The sequence below is a fragment of the Uloborus diversus genome, chromosome 6 (genome assembly GCF_026930045.1).
Source record: "Uloborus diversus isolate 005 chromosome 6, Udiv.v.3.1, whole genome shotgun sequence".
NCBI classification, from domain to species: domain Eukaryota; kingdom Metazoa; phylum Arthropoda; class Arachnida; order Araneae; family Uloboridae; genus Uloborus; species Uloborus diversus.
This window is the reverse complement of record NC_072736.1, coordinates 2914702-2935969: the sequence shown is the minus strand read 5'-3', so window position 1 is coordinate 2935969 and position 21268 is coordinate 2914702. Positions and strand designations below refer to the sequence as shown.

Sequence of the window (21268 nt, the reverse complement as noted above, 5' to 3'; positions counted from 1 at the left end):
AACATGATTGCATCGATCTCCAAACATTAAAGACAAGTTTTTGTCTGTGTGCTGTATGGAAAATCCTTTGAATCTGTCCATTAATATGATTTAAATTAAAATTAACCTTTATTTTTTGAAGAACAGTTTGAAACTATATCCTCATAACCGTACTTAGAAATCAGCTGATCCGCCGTAACCGTAGTTTACGCGTGTTTACTTTGTTTACTTCCTTCGAGTATGGCGACTTCAAGTGTGCGTGTTCTATTATGGAATGGTACAAGGATTTTAAGAAACAACTGGGTTTGTTATTCGTTCTTTTTCTTATCTAACTAAAGTAAATTTCCTAAATTTTGCAGTTTTAATTTTCATATTTTTAAGGGGAATGAGATTTCCTTAGTATAGTTATGTGTATGTTGTGAAATGTAGTTTAAATACCTATCAGACTAAATGCTTAATAACCAATTTGTTTTCTTTAAATTATTCTTCGAAAATTCGTTGTAAGGGAACTTTCAGATTCAACATTCTGCTAATTTTTTCTCAAACTGATAAGACTTCTTTCTTTCTTTTTTTTTTTTTTTTTAATTAGGCAAGGTTTTATGTTCATCAAGCAAAATTGCCCATAGCTAGCAGTCAGGTGTTTGTGAAAAGAAATGCTACCAGGAATATATTCACTAATTCACGTAAGTAGATTAATAGATCAAAAACTAAATGTCTGTTTGTGGACTTTTAAAAATGAGGCCAGTTTAAGGCAGTGAGCACAATTCATGTATGTCTTTGTATGAGTTATCTGCTTACTTGTAAGTACAGAAACGAAGAAAATAAAATAAAAAAGCTAATTGGAGCAAAAATGCCTAGTCTTTACCACAATGAAAAAATAGCATTTTAATAACTGTGATACATAATAGTTTTGGATGTTAATTTATATATATTCATGTGTAAAAAAAACAGGGTTGGCAAAAAGCCGGGTTTTTTAAAAAAGCCCATGGACCCAGGGTTTTTTGGGTTTTTTTAAATAAAACCCAGCTAAAGTTGGGTTTTTTAAAACAAATGCGGGTTATTTGTCTTTTTTAAGGAATATGTGGGGTACTTGTAGCATATTGTAGCATAAGTATATGGACAAAGTGCAAAAATTGTCTTTGGGTAAAAAAAGCTGGAAAACTAGTTAAAATTCAGCGTTTTCTGAATAAAAGTATAAAAGACAAAAAACCCAAGAATGGTAAAGTTTCAGATTTTTTAATTTTCATTATTACCAACAGTTAAAGGCTAAGTTACTTCTCAAGTGATAAAATCTATTGTTCGTTTTTAATTACTACATTTTTTTTTTTGCATTTTACTTTCTTGTATTTCATTTTGTTATGCAAAACTACTGTAGAATCTCAAGTAGTTTAAAAATCCCTTTTTACTGAATTCCAGCTTAATCAAGACATTTCTTTGAATTTTATATTGCCTGTTTTTCTATTTCTGTGTACAGAGTAAGAAATATTGAACTTTTTCGTAAGATAATGAAAATACTGTACCTGTTCTGTTTTCTGTCGACCGTTTGAAAAACCTGTTAATTTCTAAAAAAAATACCTTGTTTATTCGAGATTTGTGACGTGTTGGGACAGGACTTGGTCAAGATAATTTGAGTTATTTAGTGACCAGTTTAAGAAAAAAGTTAAATACCAGGGGTCTGTCCAGGATTTTTCACAGGGTCCGTTTTTTGTGAAAAATCAAATAATTTTGTGAAAAAAAAATAAATTTTGTGAAAAATCAAAAAATTTCGCAAAAAAAAAAAAAAAAAAAAAAAAATGTTAAAACGAAATTTTAGAATTTAGAGATGGCACAAACTGCATCAATTAAACTTAAAGTTGAGTGTTTTCCTCTTCTATGGCGAGAAAATCATTCTGGATTTTTTTTCTGATATTTGGCAGGGGTGGGGGCATCGCTCTTTCAAGTATCAATATTTATCTACCATTCTGCATTATGTTAAATTTTATACTAGATATATTTCTGTACAATATTTAAAATAATTGTAACAAAAATATAAATAAATAAAACAAAATTCAGAATAGGGTTCAGCATTCAACTTTTTGACCCAAGACACTCTTAAAAAGCACAGAATTTCGTTTAAAACTTATAAATTCCGTGATTTTAACAAAAATAAAAAGATATTTCAATTGTTTACCTCTAACAAAGCGTAATAATCATCAAAAATTCGAAAAATCGGATTCCCATAGCGGATGCAAAGAAATCGCAAAAAAGTATAAAAACGGCTTGTAAAAGAAATATTTTTTATAAAATTATTTTAAAATTGCATTTTAGAGTCCTATGATAACATATCATTAATATCTGTGGACACAGTTGACCCCCCCCCCCAAAAAAAAATAATAAAATAAAATAAACCATCTATTCAGCATTTTAATTTTTGACTCATAACAGAAAATGGAATTTTGCTTTAAAAACTTGAAATGAGAGTTCTAACAGAAATAAAGAGACTTTTCATTTATTTCAATCCTAATAAAGCGAAGTTAGCTTGAAAAAAGAACAAAATATGATTCTCATATCGGATGTTAAAAGATTGCATTTTTCAAAATGTAGACATCTAAAGAAAAAAAAATGGTAATTAAAAGAGTTTATTTAAAGTTAATCATTTTGTTAGCATCGAAAAATCAAAATCCATATAATTCTCTCCCAAAATAACAATTAAACATCGCACCGCACCATAAAAACGCAAATATTGACAAGCTGGTGAAATGATGAGAATATTTTCTAATCAAGTCATTATAAAGGTTCAACGCCAGACGCTAAGTGGTGATAGTTTTGAAGTTGGTAACACTATCTGAAGCGATCATATTTTTTCCTCATCCTTACTATCCCTTCGCAGTTATAAGTTCATTTCGCAGATATATATTATTGTTTGTTATATCATGAGCGGGGGGGGGAAAAGTGCTTACCAATGCCTTTTCAGAAAAGTTTACAACAACACCGCTGCTAATTAGCTGTGATAAAACAAACAACCATTATATTTATTTGGCAGTAGCCATTATTTATCGCTTGCAGGAGCATCGCAAGAGTGCCGATTTTTTCTTTTTTTTTTTTTTTTTTTTCAAAATTTGCCGATTTTGTATAAGCTGATCCCTCTAAGTTGACTTAAAAAAAGGTTCTGAAAATGATCGGTTTATACACAGAAATATGCGTTATTTTGCTTTCAGATTTGCTCTTTCAATAAACAATTTGTGAAAGATCCGATCTTGTTTATCAGAATTTTGTGAAGGGTCCGTTTTGTTTGATCGGGATTTTGTGAAAGGTCCGTTTTGTTTGATCGGGATTTTGTGAAAGGTCCGTTTTGGTTGATCGGATTTTTGTGAAGGGTCCGTTAACGGACCCAAATATCCTCTGGCCAGACCCCTGAATACATTTATTTAAAATCTTTGAAGTATTTTTTTTAATGCCGTTAAGAGTTAAGAAATACTATTTAAGTTCAAAATTCATTTTTCATGTTAATTGTCTGTGGTGAAGAACAAATAAAAAAGAAGTTTAAATTGTGAAAGTATTTAAATTAATAAATTTTTTAAAAAACTTCTCAGAAAATTTTTAAAAACCCAAAAGTGGGCTAAATAATGGGTTTTTTTAAATGGGTTTTTTCAAAAAAACCCATTGGGTCCAATTCGGCCAACCCTGAAAAAAAATGCTTGTTCTTGTCAGTTAAACTACTAATTTGAGCTTTAATACCCATTGTAGTAAATTCTTGTTCTAATGTGCAAATAAATCGATATGTTCAAGCTTCCTCATTGTTCCCGAAAATTTTAGTCTTCTGAAAATTTGACTTGAGTTCACTATCGCTCCTGATTACACCATGCAATAATACTAATAATGAATAGCAGTGCATTAATACTACTGTACAAGTAATAATAATCATAACTCAAAAAATGAAGAAGATGATGATAATTGATTTTGTGCAGGAGTAGCATATCAGATGGTTTTCAGTGTTTTCCTGCATGTAAAGGATCTTCACCTTTTCTTTAATCTAAGAAACCTTTTTTCCCCTTGCTTTAGATGAAGCAGCATGTTTAGGTACCATTATGTTAAATTAACTTTCTCATTTAAAATGAGAGAGAAAAAAGAAAGAATGAAAAATAAAGAGTGATGATTACTTGTACAGTAAAACCTATCAAGTTGACCACCTGTCTAAGCTGACCGCTGTTTTCAGGCACGCAATTAGCCCTAATCATATAAATCAACCTCTGTAAGTTGACCACTAAAGTAGTGCACTGCAACTGGTCAACTTACTTTAGGTTTCACTGTACATCCTAGCTAAAAAGAAGGTTTAAACTGAAGATATATGGTTTGGGACCTTCCTTGTTCATTATGCTAAAGGGATAAAAGTCCATTCATAAAGTAATATTTAGTTACCAATACTGGTCCCTTGCATCTTTCTTCAAAAGAATCTCGTGTTAGCTGCAAGATAAGTTACTCATGGAAAAACTCTCGTTATATTCTTTTTGTGTAAGTTGAATTTTGTTGTAGCGCTAGTCCATTGCATTGCAAAACTCAGGGCCGGATATAGGGGAGGGCAGGCAGGGCTGCTGCCCCGGGGCCTCCACAATAAAATTTTTACAAAATATCCTAACTTTCACAGGTCAAAAATATCGGATATATACATATATATCAAAATATTCGGATATATATCAGAGTATCGGATATTTTCCAAAATATGATGATCTTTTCGTACCCTGATTAGGGTCCTCCACTCCTTCGTTGCTCCGGGGCCTCCACACTTCTAAATCCGGCCCTGGCAAAACTTCTGGTCCCAAGGTCTGGTCTTCTATTGCGAGTTTTGGATATTGATACATATAATCGATATATATGTGTAAAAAATATTTTTTTAATCACAATATGTCCAGAAAATTTAATCCCCATTTTGTCTGAGGCATCAACAAGTTGCCGAACTTCGAAGGTCAACAACTGATATTAGTATTTCTTTCAAATAAGTAGAAATATTCGACGACAGGGAATTGAAATTGACTTTCTGGTGATACAAATTGTTCCATATTTGCATTAAAGCTGTTTGTATCATTCATACGTTTTTGGTTTAAGTGGTCTGTCAAGTTTGTTTCTTCATGGTTTTCCTTTTGTTTCTAGCTTTCTATGGCCAAGTGGTCTCATTCAATCTTTCGGACATCGGAGAAGGTATATCAGAAGTGACTGTTAAAGAATGGTAATAATTATTATCTATCTACTATGGTGTAATTTTATTTTGCAGGTTTTTTTTCTTTGCAATAATAAAATTATTTGATCAATTGAAAAACGGGATTGCATTGTAACACTACATTGTTGCTTACTCCAGTTGTAATCTGATAATTTATTATTTGTATTGTAAAAGCTTAGAAAATTCAAAGCAAAATTTTTTAAATGTACATAAGTCTAAAAAATTATTACTCTATATTGCCTAAAAGTTCTTTGTTTTGAAAAGAGGGTATGTACTAGGGTTTCCATTCCCAAGCTCGCAATTTTTTCCCCATTCAAGCATTTTCCAGCTTTTGCCGCTCATAAAACGGCTATTTTCAAAAGCATCATCTGAAGTTTGAATCTTCTTCGTATATCTGAAGAAGAGCAAGAAAAACTGTCTCATATGACCTACGATGGATTTACTATTTAAGAATACAATAAGAATTGAGTATATTTTTCTGAGAATGAATTGGTATTTTCATTCAAGAGTTCAGTTTTCATACGTTCAGCAATTGAAAAAATGCAAAAAAAACTTGATAAGCATTTTTGAAAACCATCATTAAAATTTAAAACTCGGCAAAAAATTGCCTATGCGGCGATACAGTCTTTTTTTCTCAAGTAAAAAGTAAAAGTTTATAAAAATACGTTGAATTCGGCGCGGGATTGGAAACTCTAGTATGAACACAGTAATAATACCATGGACGGATATGAGGGAGGGGTGATAGGGGAGATTGCCCCTCCCATGAGGGGCTCTACCAGCAATTTTTCAACATTGAAGTTCCAAAAGTATTTTTTAGACAACTTGCAAAGAATTTTAATGTGCTTTCAACCAGCAATGTTTCAGAATATTTCAAACTTGGAAGTTTTAAAAACACGATTTTACACCATGTTTGGAATGAGGTTGAAGCACTTTTCTCTAGTAATTTATCAAAACTGCAGTTCTTGAAATGCAATTTTAAACATTATTCAATTTAGTAAGGGGCAGAGGGTTTAGGAACTCTGTTATTTTACAAAATGGTTGTTCTAAAAATGCAGTTTTGCCCCTCCCTTGAAGAATTCCTGGATCCACTAATAATACCATAAACATTTAAACCCTTTTGCCACACTTGCTTTTTCAGAAAAAAGCATTCATGCAATTTTATTTTCATGAGTCAGGTTTTTTTCTTTTTAGAGATGTTAACATTTTGAAGTAAGCCATTCAATTCATAGATGTTATTTAAATTTAAAACTTATTTTAACAAAATTTATTACAGCCGCCCTGAGTCCTTTGTCCAAAAAAAATTTTTTACATTGTAATTTAAAAAAAAGTTCATGTTGCAGCTTTGTCGCAGAAGCATTTTGAAGAGTTTTTTTTGCCGTGCTGTGCTATCGAAACATTTCTTTCCTCTCCTAATGCTGTCCTCAGTTTTGTAGGCCCCAGAAACTGTCAACAGCACTAAATAGCCCATTTTTTAGGAGCATTAGGAGGGAGTAACTGACCCCCTCTCTCGGCTGTCAGAAAACAATGTATATATGGATTTTTCAAAGCCGGGTTTTGTTTTTGTATGCAAATTTTCGTATAAAAAGGCACGTTTTTTGTTCTTTTTTGATGTAATATGAATTGAGTATATACCCTTTGACCCCCCTCCCCCCAGAAATAATCTGCTTGAACAGTGTCAACCTGCAACCTGTGTTAATACCTGAAATTGCTTGATCAATCAAATAAAAGTTTCCAAACAGACAATTATGCTCAGTGACATTTATTCAGTTGATCAAAAGATTTCAGGTATTAATAAACAGTGGTAATATTTAGATTCAGGGGGTTTATTTTGCATAAAATTCTGCAAATGATTGTTGCCAGAAATATTTTGATTTTTTTCCCTGCTGTGCAGTGTAATTTAAACTAGTCTCTCTCAAAATTAATTTTAAAAAAATCTTTTTTACTTCCTTTTACAAAAAAAAGGAAGTATTGTATTCGCGAAAATTTTCACTCAAAAATCATCCTTAATTTCCATTTTTCTCACCCCCGAATGAATGTTGAGTTTTTTCGACCCAACCACACGTGGATATATGCCTAGGAACCTACAGACACCCGAAATATTCATTTTGACGACCCCCGAGTTAATTTCAATGAATTTTCTGGTGATGCACGTATGTATGTGCATTCATGTGTGTGTATATACAAATACAAATACAAAAGTGACGACCAGCAACAGGCTCTGGGACCAGCTAGACTGGTCCTAGTCAATTTACAATCCCCAGTGAAGATCAATGGCCCTCTTAAAACTATCTACTTCCTTGCTCATTACCACCTCTTCCGGTAAGCTGTTCCAAGGTTCCACTACCCTGCTAAAATAATAATTTTTTCTAATATCAATGTTAGCCTGAGATTTAAATAGCTTAAAACAATGACCCCTTGTCCTGTTTTCAGTGCTAAACTTCAGTCCCGTAACATCTTTCATTTTAATAAATTTAAACAACTGAATCATGTCCCCTCGGTCTCTTCTTTGCTCAAGACTGTACATTTTTAGCCTTCTAAGCCTGGAATCATAATCCAAGTGGGAAAGTCCATTTATTAGCCTTGTGGCCCGCCTTTGAACCCTTTTCAATACATTAATATCTTTCTTAAGATAAGGAGACCAAAACTGAACAGCATACTCCAAATGGGGTCTTACCAAACTTCTATATAAGGGCAGAAGAACTTCTTTAGATTTGTTTGAAATAGATCCATTGATAAACCCAAGCATCTTATTGGCTTTGTTGCTAGCAATGCTGCACTGTTGGCTAAACTTTAAATCCTGACTTATTAGGACCCCCAGATCAGTAACTTTGTCTGCCTGACTAATGGCTGAACCTTGCAAATAATAACTTGTATACTTATTTCCATGCCCTGAATGTAGCACTTGACATTTCCCAACATTAACAGCCATACCCCATTTATCAGCCCACTCCGTAATATGATCTAGATCCTCTTGCAGCTGATTTGCTTGTTCTTCATTTTCTACAGTCCCCATAACTTTGACATCATCAGCAAAACAATTCATGTTCCCAGAAATATTTTTGTGAATATCGTTCATAAAGACAATGAACAAAACAGGCCCTAACACTGATCCTTGAGGAACCCCGCTTAAAACCTCACTCCAATTAGAATAATTTCTCCTTACAACTACCCTTTGTTTCTTTCCGGTCAGCCAGTTTTTTTCCCAAATGAAAGTTTTCCCTCCTATTCCTATATCAGCTAATTTGCTAAGTAGAGCAACATGCGGTACCTTATTGAAAGCTTTTTGAAAATCAATGTAAACAACATCTACAGGCTTCTTATTGTCCAAAGCCATGGTAACTTTGTCATAGAAATGTAATAAATTAGTTGCACAAGATTTTTACCTTTCCTGAATCCGTACTGAAAACTAGTCAATAGATTATTAGTCTGTAGAAAATTTACTATCTTAATTTTCATCAATGTTTCAAAAATTTTGCAAACCACAGAAGTAAGACTCACAGGTCTATAATTTCCTGCACTCCCTTTAGACCCTTTCTTGGAGAGCGGTGTAATGTTAGCCAGTTTGTATCTCGCATAACTCAAAAACGGTATGTCCTTGAAAGTTGAAATTTGGTATGTAGACTCCTAGTGGGGTCTAGTTATGCACCTCCCCTTTTGGTTGCATTTGGATGTTCTTAAGGGATCTTGCCCCTTTTTGGGGGGAAATCCTCCTTAATTTTTGATGTAAACTCAAGTGGTGTTATAATTTGTTGGACATTTAGCGTTATATCGCCAGTCTTTTGGTCGCCAAGTTTTGTCACCAACTAGGTGACAAATTTGGCGATTTTTTAAAAAAAAATTTGGTTTCAATTTGGCCATTGTTGGTGATATTTAGAGAATAAACAATTGAATCACATTAAATTTGCGAATAATGAGGAAATTACATTAAATTGGAGTAAAAGGAAGTCTTGTGATGCACACATCAGCTCGTTTAATTAAAAAATGTATCAAAGTTCAAAATTTCAGGAGCTGATACTTCTCAAAAGTATGCTGAAAATTGTGTTAATAAGTTTTTCTCATTTCCTGGTTTTACTGTAGCTCATATCTTTGCCACCTATCTAATCAATATGCAAAAATCATATGACAGTGCAATTTACAGCACACCGACCTATCTCGATGGTTTTTCACCCAGGCTTGATTCTTCGAATAAGCACTTTACAATTTCTTAACTAATACTGAATCAGGGTTTCCGCTACGGTCGCATTTTTCTCAAAATGCGAAAACACTGTCTCAATTGCGCAAACAAAGTAAAGCATTTTCGCTTTTTTGCTCAAACAAAATTAAAGTATTAAAAAAAAAAGAGAGAGAGAGAGAAACAATGTATAATCCAAGAGAGGAAGCAGCATGACGATAGTCAACTTAATCTTTTTTAAATCTTAAGCCAAGATTTTAAAATTACTATGAAGTCACCAATACTTAGTCTTCCGGCATTATGCCCTTCTCAATAACATAGATAGTAACCCTCAATAACTGCATTATTAGGAGGAAGAGAGTACAACGTTCTAAAAACCAAATATGTAGTTTTTTTTTTTTTTTCATTTTACGTTAAAAAAAAGGATGCCATAGGGATGGAATAAGAATTTTATTTTGAACTGGAGATGAAACACACTGAGACATTTAGAAAGATATGCAAATATGTAACACTTTAGCATTTTGCTAAAACTTTTCCCCCAATTTTAGCTTTTATGCTAAAGAACTTTTGAACCCAGCTTAAACCCTGTATTTAATTGAAGCACCTAGAAACAAAAAATTGTGTGAGTGTCAAAATTTAAAATTTGGAGATGAGTACTATAAAACAGTAAAAGTGATCTCTGATCTGTTTTAAAGAAGGAGATGGTAATGCACTAAGTACAGCTGTATAACTTGATTTAGAAAATCTTTTCAGTGAAAACCTACCTCTAGGGTTTTAACTTTGCATGCGCTTTACTCAAAACTTTAAAATCCAACTACTGTACAACCTCAATCATGAGCGCCCATATGCAAAATTTTAAGGGGGGGGGGCTCAGATATTTCCCCCATGGTTTAGCAGGATATTTTCCCCATAGACACTGATTTCAGTACAGATTAGAAATAATTAAGGTTTGACATTTTTGATAAATTATTCATTAATGGCTGGAAAAGAAATGTTATTACATTTTTGCAAAAAAAAAGTACTAAAACCATGGAAGTTCTAATTTCAAGGGGGGGGGGGCTTGAGCCCCCTTGCCACCTATATGGGTGCCCATGACCTCAATGTCTCGAACCTCTTGGGAAGAGAAAAAAATCGAGCTTTTAAGTTATCAAGATTTTGAAAAATTATACGAGTAACTATCTTTATTACACACACAAACATTATCTATATATTTACTAGAGGACCTGACAGACGTTGCTCTGTTCAAACTTTGTAAATCGAAAAGTTAAAAAATTTCAATAAACTAACGAGTGTTTGAACCATTTTGTTGAAAAAAATAAGTAAAAAGAAAATGTTTTAAGCTGCTTGGTGTCAGAATGCATATATTTTTCTCCCATACTTGATGGTCTGTCCCTTCAGCCATACTCAAAGGATAAAAAGCGTCCTCAGATATTAAGTGTAAAAAACTAACTACCCATCTAGAATAAACTGGAAATCCCGCTGCAACATCCCCCATATGAAAAAGAATAAAACAGTCGAAAGGATATCGTTTAAAAAAATGATAAAGGTAAAAACAGTTCTCTGAATAAGCGAAAATCACTCATCCCCCCCTTCCAATGTAAAATAACACATTCTTTCATTAAAATGACTAAAAACTCTTTAAAAACGAAAAACAATTCTTTGCAATTTGAAATATTTTGCCAAATAAACAAAAAATACAATAAATTACATAAACAGTAGCTTTAAAATGTATACAAATGATCATTCAACTCTATTGTTTATAGCCAAAGTGGCCAAGCCACCACGTTACTGTAATCCAGCCGATCAGTGAGCAAAGCCAACTCTGACCGATTAGCGGTCCGATCTTTTGAACGGAAACTTTTAAAACTTCATATATTGCCTAATTTGTTCTTTCCATCAAAGATAAAGATCTTCCACTGCACTGATCTTTTATGCACAGAACGACTCTGTTGTAATTTATATGGACGAAAATAAACTTTGTTTTGTCTTTAAATAACATCATCTTTTCCTTTAATAATGTACTGATTAGTTTGATAATCCTTAAAGTATTCTTGCCATTGGTGCCAAAACTCAAATGGATTTGAGTTGAGAAACAAATGTTGCTAGGTACGGTACTTTTTGATCATTTGGTTAGGAAAACCTAAAGCACCAATCCGGTCACATGGTTCAACTACGACGACAGAACACACATTTTGCGTGAACCTTCCAGTACTTTACTTTAAAATATATCACGGGACCAAAAATCGTTGCTTTCAAGAAAGGAAGGCTTCACTCTCTCTCTCTACCTTTTATCTATCCTCAATTGACATATCACAGTAGGGAATTTCATTACAAAAAGCAGAGCTGGCTTTCTTATTGTCCTTTGGCAACGGGTTAAATATTTACTTCAGTTCTTGCTCAACAATAGATTAAAATAAATATTAATCATTTGGGAGTTGTAACCATCCAATGTTTAAATTAATTAACAAAAACGTTTCCGATTCAATCCATCACGCTTCTATGTAAACCATGCTTACCACAACTTAATTACACACAAAAAATTTGATATAAATTGGTCTAGCTTTTTAAAAGCATTATGGTGACAAACGTCCGCATAGAAGATTTTTATATATTTAAGATATATTGTTGCCTCAGAGTAATAGTAACATATATAATCCTAGAAATGACAATAAACTATCTTATTGTTGCTCTGAGGCAACAATGTGTACTATGTGACCACTTTTCATTGCAATTAACAAATTACTTTTCAATATTTTACAAGGTTTGAAATTTATTTACATTCCAGTTTCGATGTAGCTACATTCTAGCATTCGTTATTTTGACTGGATACTAGATATTGTTAAGCTGGATTAGTGTTACCCCCAGATTGAAAAATAGACTGGGTGCTCCCTGATAAAAAATTTTTTTCTTTTATTCAACTAAAAGGAGAAAGGGCTCTTGCTCAAAATAATTTTGTTGTAGAAAATTTTATTTTATAACAGTTATTTTTATTTCTCTGTACTAAATGCACACAAATCACAAGTACATTTTTAATAGTTATTATTTTCTTAAATAATAATAATAATAATAAATTAATGTTTAGTTTAATAAATTTTTGAGACATCATTGTTTGACTGTACATCCCTTTGCTTCTCACTGCTTTTTATACTTTTCTATACTATAAAATTGTTATGACTTATTACTTTTTTGTTAAAGGTACATAAAAGAGGGCGACCGAGTCAACCAATTCGATAGCATATGTGAGGTTCAGAGTGACAAGGCCTCCGTGACCATAACCAGCAGATATGACGGATGCATCAAGAAGGTCTATTACGAGGTGGACGACATCGCGAAAGTCGGCTCTCCTCTGGTGGACATCGAACTCTTTGAAGAAGACAGCTGTAAGTGAAAATCATCCCTGTAATCTGGAATTTTTATAAAGTTTATCATTGTTTTAATTCACATTTTAAGTTGGAAACAAAGGCTCAGTAGCCAGCATACTATTTGTGCCAGGAGCCTTTTTTAAATGAAAAGTCGACTCCGCAGCTACTGAAAAGTGGTTGCCAAAAAACATTCTGAAGGTTTAAAAATTTTTAAACCACCGTTTCAGACTCTCAATATAATAATTAACAGGCAAAATTTTTTCAAAATCAAACATAGTGAGCAACATGGCCTGTGTGATTTCACATGGATTTCTAATTTCTAATTCAAATTCAAGAGTATGCTTAGTTCACAGGTGTAAATAGGGAAAAGGGAAAGTAAGTTTCTCTGAAAATAATAAGGAATCACAGCTATCTAATAGATGAATTCCTTTTAAAAATTATGTTAATTTCATAATATATACATCACATATTTAAACTCATGCTTTTTTTTATTTTAAGTATATTTTAATGTGCACTTTTAATGCTGTATGTGATAAAATATATTTAACAGCATATGATATGATTAAATTAACATTGGCACTCACTTTTTTCAATTTCTTGACTTCTTTTTCAATGTGTCAATTTCTGGTTCATTGTGTTATCTTTTTTGTTACCTTTCTTCCAGTTGTTATAATGTATAAAAGGCAGTTTTGATAGTTAAAGGAAAATTTTGCTCTGCTTTATTTTCATTTTTCAAAACTCTTTCGTTAAATTGATTAGAATTTTCGAAGGATCTTGATCACTGAGGTCCTTTTTAATTGCTCTTGTTGCTAACCTTGTTTTGATGTCCTTTGTACCCACCAGCTAGCTCTGAAGAACAGGTGGATCAAGTGCAGGATCATGTAGCTGCTCCAGCCGGCTCTGAAGATGTTTTTGCTTTTGCACCCAAGGTTCTGACCACTCCGGCCGTAAGACGCATCGCAAGCGAAAACAATGTTAGTAGATCCGACTTTTTCAATCATCTTTTTTTCTCTTTCTATCAAGGCCGGATTTAGGGGAGGGCAGGCGGGGCTACTGCCCTGGGGCCTCCACAACAAAGGGTTTTTTTTGTAAGGGGGTTTTAAAAAAGGACAAAGGCTACAATAAAATTTTTTAACAAAATATCCTAATTTTCACGGGTCTGCAAATTTTACGTTTTTTCTCTCAGACATGTTTTTTTTTTTTTTTTTGTATTTCTACAAAGAATGCTTGCACAAAAATAATATTAGTATCGATATATCAGAAAGCCCTGATTGCAGGTATCCATTTACTATCAATTTTTTATTTGAACAAGATTTCAGTGGAAGTTTATTTTACTTTTTAATTCATTTAATTTGTAATTTGTACCTATGAGTGAAAGAGAAATAAAGTAAGTAAAAAAAAATCCTAAAAATAGTTAACTTTGCAGGTCATCCTTACAACTTCTCGCTTCTTGAGCTCAAAAATTTAAAAATTATTTGACGAAATGACTTGAATGGAAATTTTTTTAATGGAAAATATTGGATATATACATATATATCAAAATATTCGGATATATATCAAAGTATGGGATATTTTCGAAAATATGATGATCTTTTCGAACCCTGATTAGGGGGCCTCCGTTCCTTAGTTGCCCCGGGGCCTCCACACTTCCAAATCCGGCCCTGCTTTCTATACTTAAAAAGCTTTTCCTCTGTTGAGTTGGTCTGAGTAATTGGAAGCAAAATTTCAGTATTTCAACTTTAGATCCTTCCTTAACCCTGAGGATGAACTGAGAGATAATGTTCTGTGCATTGCATACAAGACTATATGCACTCCCTGACAGTAATTGTGTTTCCAAATGAAATCTGCTTCCATTTACCTCAACTTGTTCCCTATAAGAGACCAGGACGGTCATTCCAAGCTCGTCAGCTTGCGAGATCGGGATTTTTGCTCACGTGATCGGTTGTGACGTAGAAATGTCGCAAAGTAGCATTTTAATCTACTTGAACTTAGCTTGCGGCTACGTTCAAGTAAATTAGAATACTACTTTGCGACATTTCTACGTCACAACCGATCACGTGAGCGAGAATCCGAATCTCGCAAGTTGACGAGCTTGGAATGACTGCCCAGGGATAAGTGAAAACAGTAGAGGTTGATGAAGGTCAGGGCTGTCCAACTGGCGGCCCGCAGGCTGCATATGGCCCGCCAACACATATTGTGTGGCCCACCAACATCTTATTCAGCACGTTTCTTTTTTCAACATTTTATGGTGTCAAGAAGCATCCAAGACTACCTATCTTGGTCAAGTCGTGGTCCCCAAAATTTCCTCTTGATCGCTTATTTACACCTTTCATTGTATTGGGAGAAAAAGGTACAGGACATCTACAGGTCAAGGTCAAGTAGTCCTACCTTGCACGCTGGTGTTCAAACGAATTCCTAGAAATAGCATTGCCTCGTGTTGGTGGGGGGAGATAAGGAGGGAAGAGAGAAACATTTCAGATAAGCAAAACCTGCCTGCAATTGGTTAAAAATAAAGACCCCCCCCCCACTGACTCTATGGACTTTGTTGATTTCAAAAAAGAAATTGAGAACTTGCTCTCATCAACTCTCCGCTTTTTTCTGTTGTCTATTGATGTTGACATTCCTGCCCTTGTAAAGAATGCGGATCAGCCTCAGTTTTCCCATTAAAATGTAAGCAAATTGTTTTCTAATCCTTCTGTTTCATTGTTTTATAATTAATAATTCAAGTATTGATTGTTATTGTATAAGAAGTAAGAGGTTGTTGTTCAATTTTTTCAAACTGCAGCCCAAGGAGTTACAGAACTCACTCCATAGGAATCCAACCTCCAAATGCAACCTAAAGTAAAATTTAAGAATAAATTAAGTGTTAAATTTATATGAAATACTAGCAAAAGAACAATGTACTGAAACATCCAATCTGTATTGTCTTCCAAAAATGCAGGAAGTATGACAAGATTAGTTGTTTTTGATTATTCAATGTTGCAATATGTATGGGGGGGGAGGGGTTAGAAGTACCAAATTGCACAGCAAAAATAGCTGGGAAGGTGAAATTCACAACTACCGTATTTTCCTGCGTATTATCCGCGAGTGAGCTATAATCCGCAGGTCCTTAAATCGGCCTGAAGAAAAAAAAAAGCTTTGTATAATCCGCGGCTAATACGATGTAAAAAGAGAAAGTTTGAATTTAACATACCATTTGAGCAACTAAATTAAAAACGTGAAAAAGTAATTACTTTGAAGGCATAATCAAAATTAATCTGAAATATAATCTAAAATATAATTATTTCATTTTGAAATCTTGATTATAGTACGCTAATTACTTGAAAAACAAAGAGTCAAGACAAAGGAGCAAACGGTCAAATCTTGTGCAAATGGCTACCTATTTCACTGTAATCTTGCTTATTTTACATGACCTGAATCGCCGAGAGGAACATTCAAGCAACGTAAAATAACCAACATACAGGCAGGCAGCGAAGAAGAACATGCATGCTTCGTAAAATAAACAACATGCAGTCGGCGTACGGTCTCGATCAATCGATTGATCGGTGAATCCTACTGTAAAAATATTGAGATTCAATGCGTTGGTGTTAAGGGGAAAAAAAATCACAGATAGTCCGTGGCTGCATATAATCCGCGGATTATACGCAGGAAAATACGGTAGATGCTTTTGGTAATCTTCCCCAGGTTGGCACCGTTTTGGAAAAATCACAGTAGCAACAGTGGTTTTCACTGTCCTACCCTAAACTTTTGTGTCTAAAAGCGTTTTTCATGTCTTTAATATAAGGATTCAGACATGTGCAAATGATTTTATTTGCTCTAGCAAGCAAGAGAGCTTCAGATCTTTTGAAGCGGAAAAGTTATGCTCTTACATAAAAACAAATCATTTTTCATGTTTTCAGCATGGTGTGCCATTATTTAAGAGACTTCAAAAAGTGCGCTTTACTGTCTATTAAATATTAGAAGCAAATTTTGTTCTGCAATCTGAAAAATATTTCTGCAGAGATGGATCAAATTGTTATTGAACATTTTTCCTCAAGAAAATAATTGTATCTGTCACATGGGCTTTAAATAAAGATTACGTTGAAGAGGTAGCAAAATCTTTCTGGTTCATACGAAAATGTGAGGAGCATTTGAAACTCTTTGCAATTATTTTCAAGGGCGCCCATATAGGGGGCAAGGGGTGGGGGCTCGAGCCCCGCCTTTGAAATTAAAACTTCCTTGCTTTTAGTACTTTTTTCTTTGCAAAAATGTAAAAACATTTCTTCTCCAGCCATTAGTGAATAAGTTATTAAAAATGTCAAATTTTAATGACTCTAATCTGTCCTGAAATCAGTTTCCACTGGGAACATATCCAGCTAAACCACTGGGAAAATATTTGAGCCCCCTTGCAACTTTGCATATGGGCGCCCATGATTATTTTCATTTCAATTCAGTGATTAGACATTGATTTTCCATTTGTCCAAACTTGACAGCTCTTTAAAATGAAAGAGTAAAAGCATAAATTAAGATCATCTCTTAGTTGTTGAGAAAGAAATAAAACAAAATTTGCAAATACATTTTAAAATTTGTATTTTTTATGCATTGGTTATTAGCAACGCATTTGTCTTTTCTCTATTTCTCCAACATATTTTTAATATCATAGAGTGCGTTCAAGGTAGTGCTGCAGCAATGTCTGCAAGGCTGCAAACTCACAGCCTTTTTCTTTTTTTTTTTTCTGTTTTGTTGAATATCAATATGAAAGCTTGAAAATGTATGAGTAAGGGCAGCAGTTTCAAGTTTATGTGGCAAGAATATTTTTACTTAAGGCAAAATCCGTTATTTTGCACTCTTATAAGGTGATAACTTCAGGTTCATACTTTGTGAGTAATCATAAAATCCGTTATTTTAGGTTAAATTGAGTGAAGTTAAAGGGACAGGAAAAGATGGCCGTATATTGAAGGAGGATATTTTTGCCTATTTAGAGGAACTAAAAAGGAAAGAACCAGGTAAAGAGTATTTCTGTAGGCTCTAGTTTCTAAATTGTGCTTTTTGTTCCCAAATTTTCACCAAGATTTTCAAAGTAAAAGGAAAATAATTATGTGCTTTAATTTATTCTTTCAATCTTGTTTTTTTTTTTTATTTAGTGTACTCCTTGATTTTGGAATCAAAAGGAAGCTCAATTGAAATGTTTATATTCTTAAACTCTTTTTTTTTTCCAAGTTGGCTAACTGTACCCTTTATAGTATTGTTTTGGCCTTAATCAGCTTTAGGACTCGACCGATGCATCAGCGCCGATGGTTCAACAATTTAGCCATCGGCATCGGCGGCTGATGCTAACTTGCAGGAAATATCGGCCCATCGGCCCTAAAAACATCGAAAAGCCGATGGAATTGGCCGATGTTTTCGAAAAAAAAGGACCTTTGCTGTTTTACTTTTAATACAAAGTAAAGGAAGTTATTCTTTTTATATAAAATTGCTTACTTAAATTTCAGTATGAATTTCTATTTTAGTTACCCCTGAAAGACTTTTTAATACTGCATTCAGGTACCAAACAAATTAATTATTGCGTTTTTTTTTCCGACAGGATGTACGTATGTATCTGTCATAAGTCATAACAAAAATGGTAAGCTGTAGAAGGTTAAATTTCGTATGGATGGGGGGGGGGAGGGTGTGTACGTTCCAGTTGTGCACTCCCCTTTTTGTTTTCGATCGGGTGTTCTAAAAAGCCTATTTACTTATTTTTTTGTGGCTATTAATTACTTATTTCAATGCAAAACTAATATAGCGTCTCAGACTAGGCGATCATTTGGTGATACATTTTTGCTGGATTGGAGACCAACTTGGAAACAAATGTGAGATGGCGAAACTGTTTTTGTGTCATTTTGTTAGATTCCCGTTCAACCGACGGTAATTTTTAATTTTTCGATATTTGTAATATGAATCACAGTAATGAAGTCCTTTCTGTATCGCTTCGGCGGAGTTACAAGTTTGGGGCCAGTCGAAATACGTTTCGGGGCCCTATTTCTCCATTATGGAAGTTGTAAAACATTTATCATAAGCATTTTTGTAACTCCTACGGTGCCCCTATGGTTATGGGTCCTCTCGCGCTATTTGCTATATTTTAAATCCGCCACTGCACGTCAAAACAAACTCGGGTGCAAGTTTTAAAAGGGTTTTTCCGCTCAATACTTATGATTACTTTGAACACAATTTTTTATGAGTATTTTTTGTATTTCCGAGAACACTTGCGTGCCTCCTTCCAGTTCCTTCTATTTCTGAAATTGAACTCTATTTGTACTTCTGAGTTGTTTTAAAGCTAACACCATTCATAAAATTAGAATTTTTTTTTCAAACTTTATCTATTGTTTCGGAAAAATTTTGAACATTAATGTAAGAAATTGATTAAAGACGTTTTGAATAGAGACATAATTCGGAAATCAAAGAATCTTCTGAATTTTTTCTTCGGAAGTGTTGTAGTAGGTTCAGAAAACCTTCCGACGCACATAGGCGGATTTAGGCCGAAATATTTGGGGGTGCAACAATAACAGGGATCTGAGGGGGGGGGGGGCTATTTCCGGAATAACAAGGCAGTGGCGAAATCAGAAAATAATTTTAGGGAGGGACACACTTTTAAGTCTAAAAAACGCGATGTAAACCATATTTAGTAAGATTAGGGGATGGGCAATTCTTAACGTTTCAAACTGCAGAAAAAGTCTTAAACGAAAGTCGATATTAGAAGCAATGGGTGAATCTAGCTACTGGTTTGGAATGGGATTCACGCCCCAAAAAAATTTGAAATAGTAGTTTTGAAAAGGCAGTTTTACAGTTCTTGGTGATATTTTAGAGGCAAGAAAGGTACGTGTGGCTCCAAGGCTATTTTTAGAAATTTTAGTCTTATAAATGTGGTTATAGTCCATATTTATGGTTTGGGTTATGAATGAGACTCATAGACAGTCTCCAATCGAATTTTTGAAAAGCAGATAGAAATACGTAACCCCCTCCCCCACGCTACCTCTTTAACTTTTCATAATTGAAGTTCCAAAAATACTACGGAGGACAATTTTTGATGCTGTTACCGGACGGGGTGTTCTGGAGCTCTCGCGTGGAAAATTTTCGAAATTGAAGTCCTAAAAATAAAGTTCTTCTGCAATAATCCATGGTATTAAAAAAAAGGATTCTCCCACTTAAATGTTTCGAAATAGTAGTTTTCAAAACAAAAATATATTAACATTCTTTGATGATAATAGAGAAAGGGGGATCAAAGGCCCTTGTTCGAATATTTTCCAAAATTAAAGTCTTAAACACATGAGTGTAAGAACATATTTGGTAACGTTAGGGACACTGCAGTTTTTCAAAACTGAAACTCCAAAAACGAAATTTTAAACGATTTTCGATGTATTTAGGTGATTAGAAGATCTTCCTTGGAAATTTTACGAAAGTGAAGCCCAAGATTTGGAGAAGAAACATTTTGAGGACTAATAGATAAAATGAAAACGAAATCGAAAAAAATATAAAAAAAAGGGAGGGGGAGATATGAAAGAAAGAGAATTGTGCGAGAAGGCACACAATTCGCCGCCAATAATCTAAAGCTGTTGAAAAATTTATATGTCAATATTTCTTTTTGAAAGAGAAATTAAGATTTTTTTCCCAACATTCTTTTTTTTTTCCCGTAAAATAACTGCGTTTTCCCAAAATGAGATCTTTTCTTCTCTTCAATAATACAGAATATTTTTGTAAAAACTTCTACTCAGCATTTTGTGGGGAGGGTCACCAGTTTTGTGCCCGTTCCTCCCTGGATGCACAACTGCAGTAAATTGTCCGGTAGTCCTCCTTCAAAAAATTTTGATATTTTACCTTAAAATTTTTGGTTTTCGGTTGATTTCGGTGTAGATTTTATTGATCAAGTTTCTTGCAATAGCTATGTTTTTTTTTTTTTTTTTTGAACTTTATTAGCCATTGTTGTTTTAAAATAGAAGAATTTGTATTGATATACGAATAAATACCCAATTGCAGAACATGCAATTATTCTACACAATAACACGGCACTGAACAATAAATTCTTTGAGAAGTTTCTTTATTTGCATGAAATTATTTATTAGATTTTTTTTCCTCCAAATAGATAAATTTACTTTAATTCTTAATATGAGCACGGTTATGTTTTTCTTTTACTAGGGACGTGTGGTGATACACTGGATTTAAGTAAATTTACTAATATAGCAGCTATGATTTTTTTCCCCCAACTGCGTTTCTGAGTGAAATATACTAAACTAATTTTCTTTCAAAACCCAACCAAAAATGTTGGGGGTGCGGCGCACCCCCTGGCACCCCCGTAAATCCGCCTATGCCGACGCGTTGGTAGTAGCGGTTCTGTACTAAAAAAATGTGGCCGAAGTTGTGTGTGGGGGGCCGACGTTTAATGTTGCCATAGTTTCTCCAAAATCAGAGGGTGATTCTCCCCCCCCCCCCGCTGCTCGTTTCGAGAATTTCTTAAATATTTAGCGATTATTTATTTTGCTCAAGAAATGTCATTTTGCGTTGTATTTCTCATACTTGTTTCATATATATCTCGTAATGCGTTATCTT

At 33.8% G+C, this 21268-nt stretch overlaps 1 protein-coding gene across 1 annotated transcript in view; it reads left to right on the top strand.

The window, feature by feature from the left end:
* The first annotated feature begins 216 nt into the window (after positions 1 to 216).
* LOC129223940 (lipoamide acyltransferase component of branched-chain alpha-keto acid dehydrogenase complex, mitochondrial-like) overlaps positions 217 to 21268 on the top strand; it is a 49479-nt gene continuing 28427 nt past the window's right edge. The window contains exons 1-6 of the mRNA XM_054858323.1: positions 217 to 282; positions 569 to 662; positions 5107 to 5182; positions 12540 to 12724; positions 13550 to 13680; positions 17595 to 17691. Of these exons, the coding sequence (XP_054714298.1) occupies positions 220 to 282; positions 569 to 662; positions 5107 to 5182; positions 12540 to 12724; positions 13550 to 13680; positions 17595 to 17691 (646 nt within the window). The 5' untranslated portion in view covers positions 217 to 219. The remainder of the gene's footprint in view (positions 283 to 568; positions 663 to 5106; positions 5183 to 12539; positions 12725 to 13549; positions 13681 to 17594; positions 17692 to 21268) is intronic.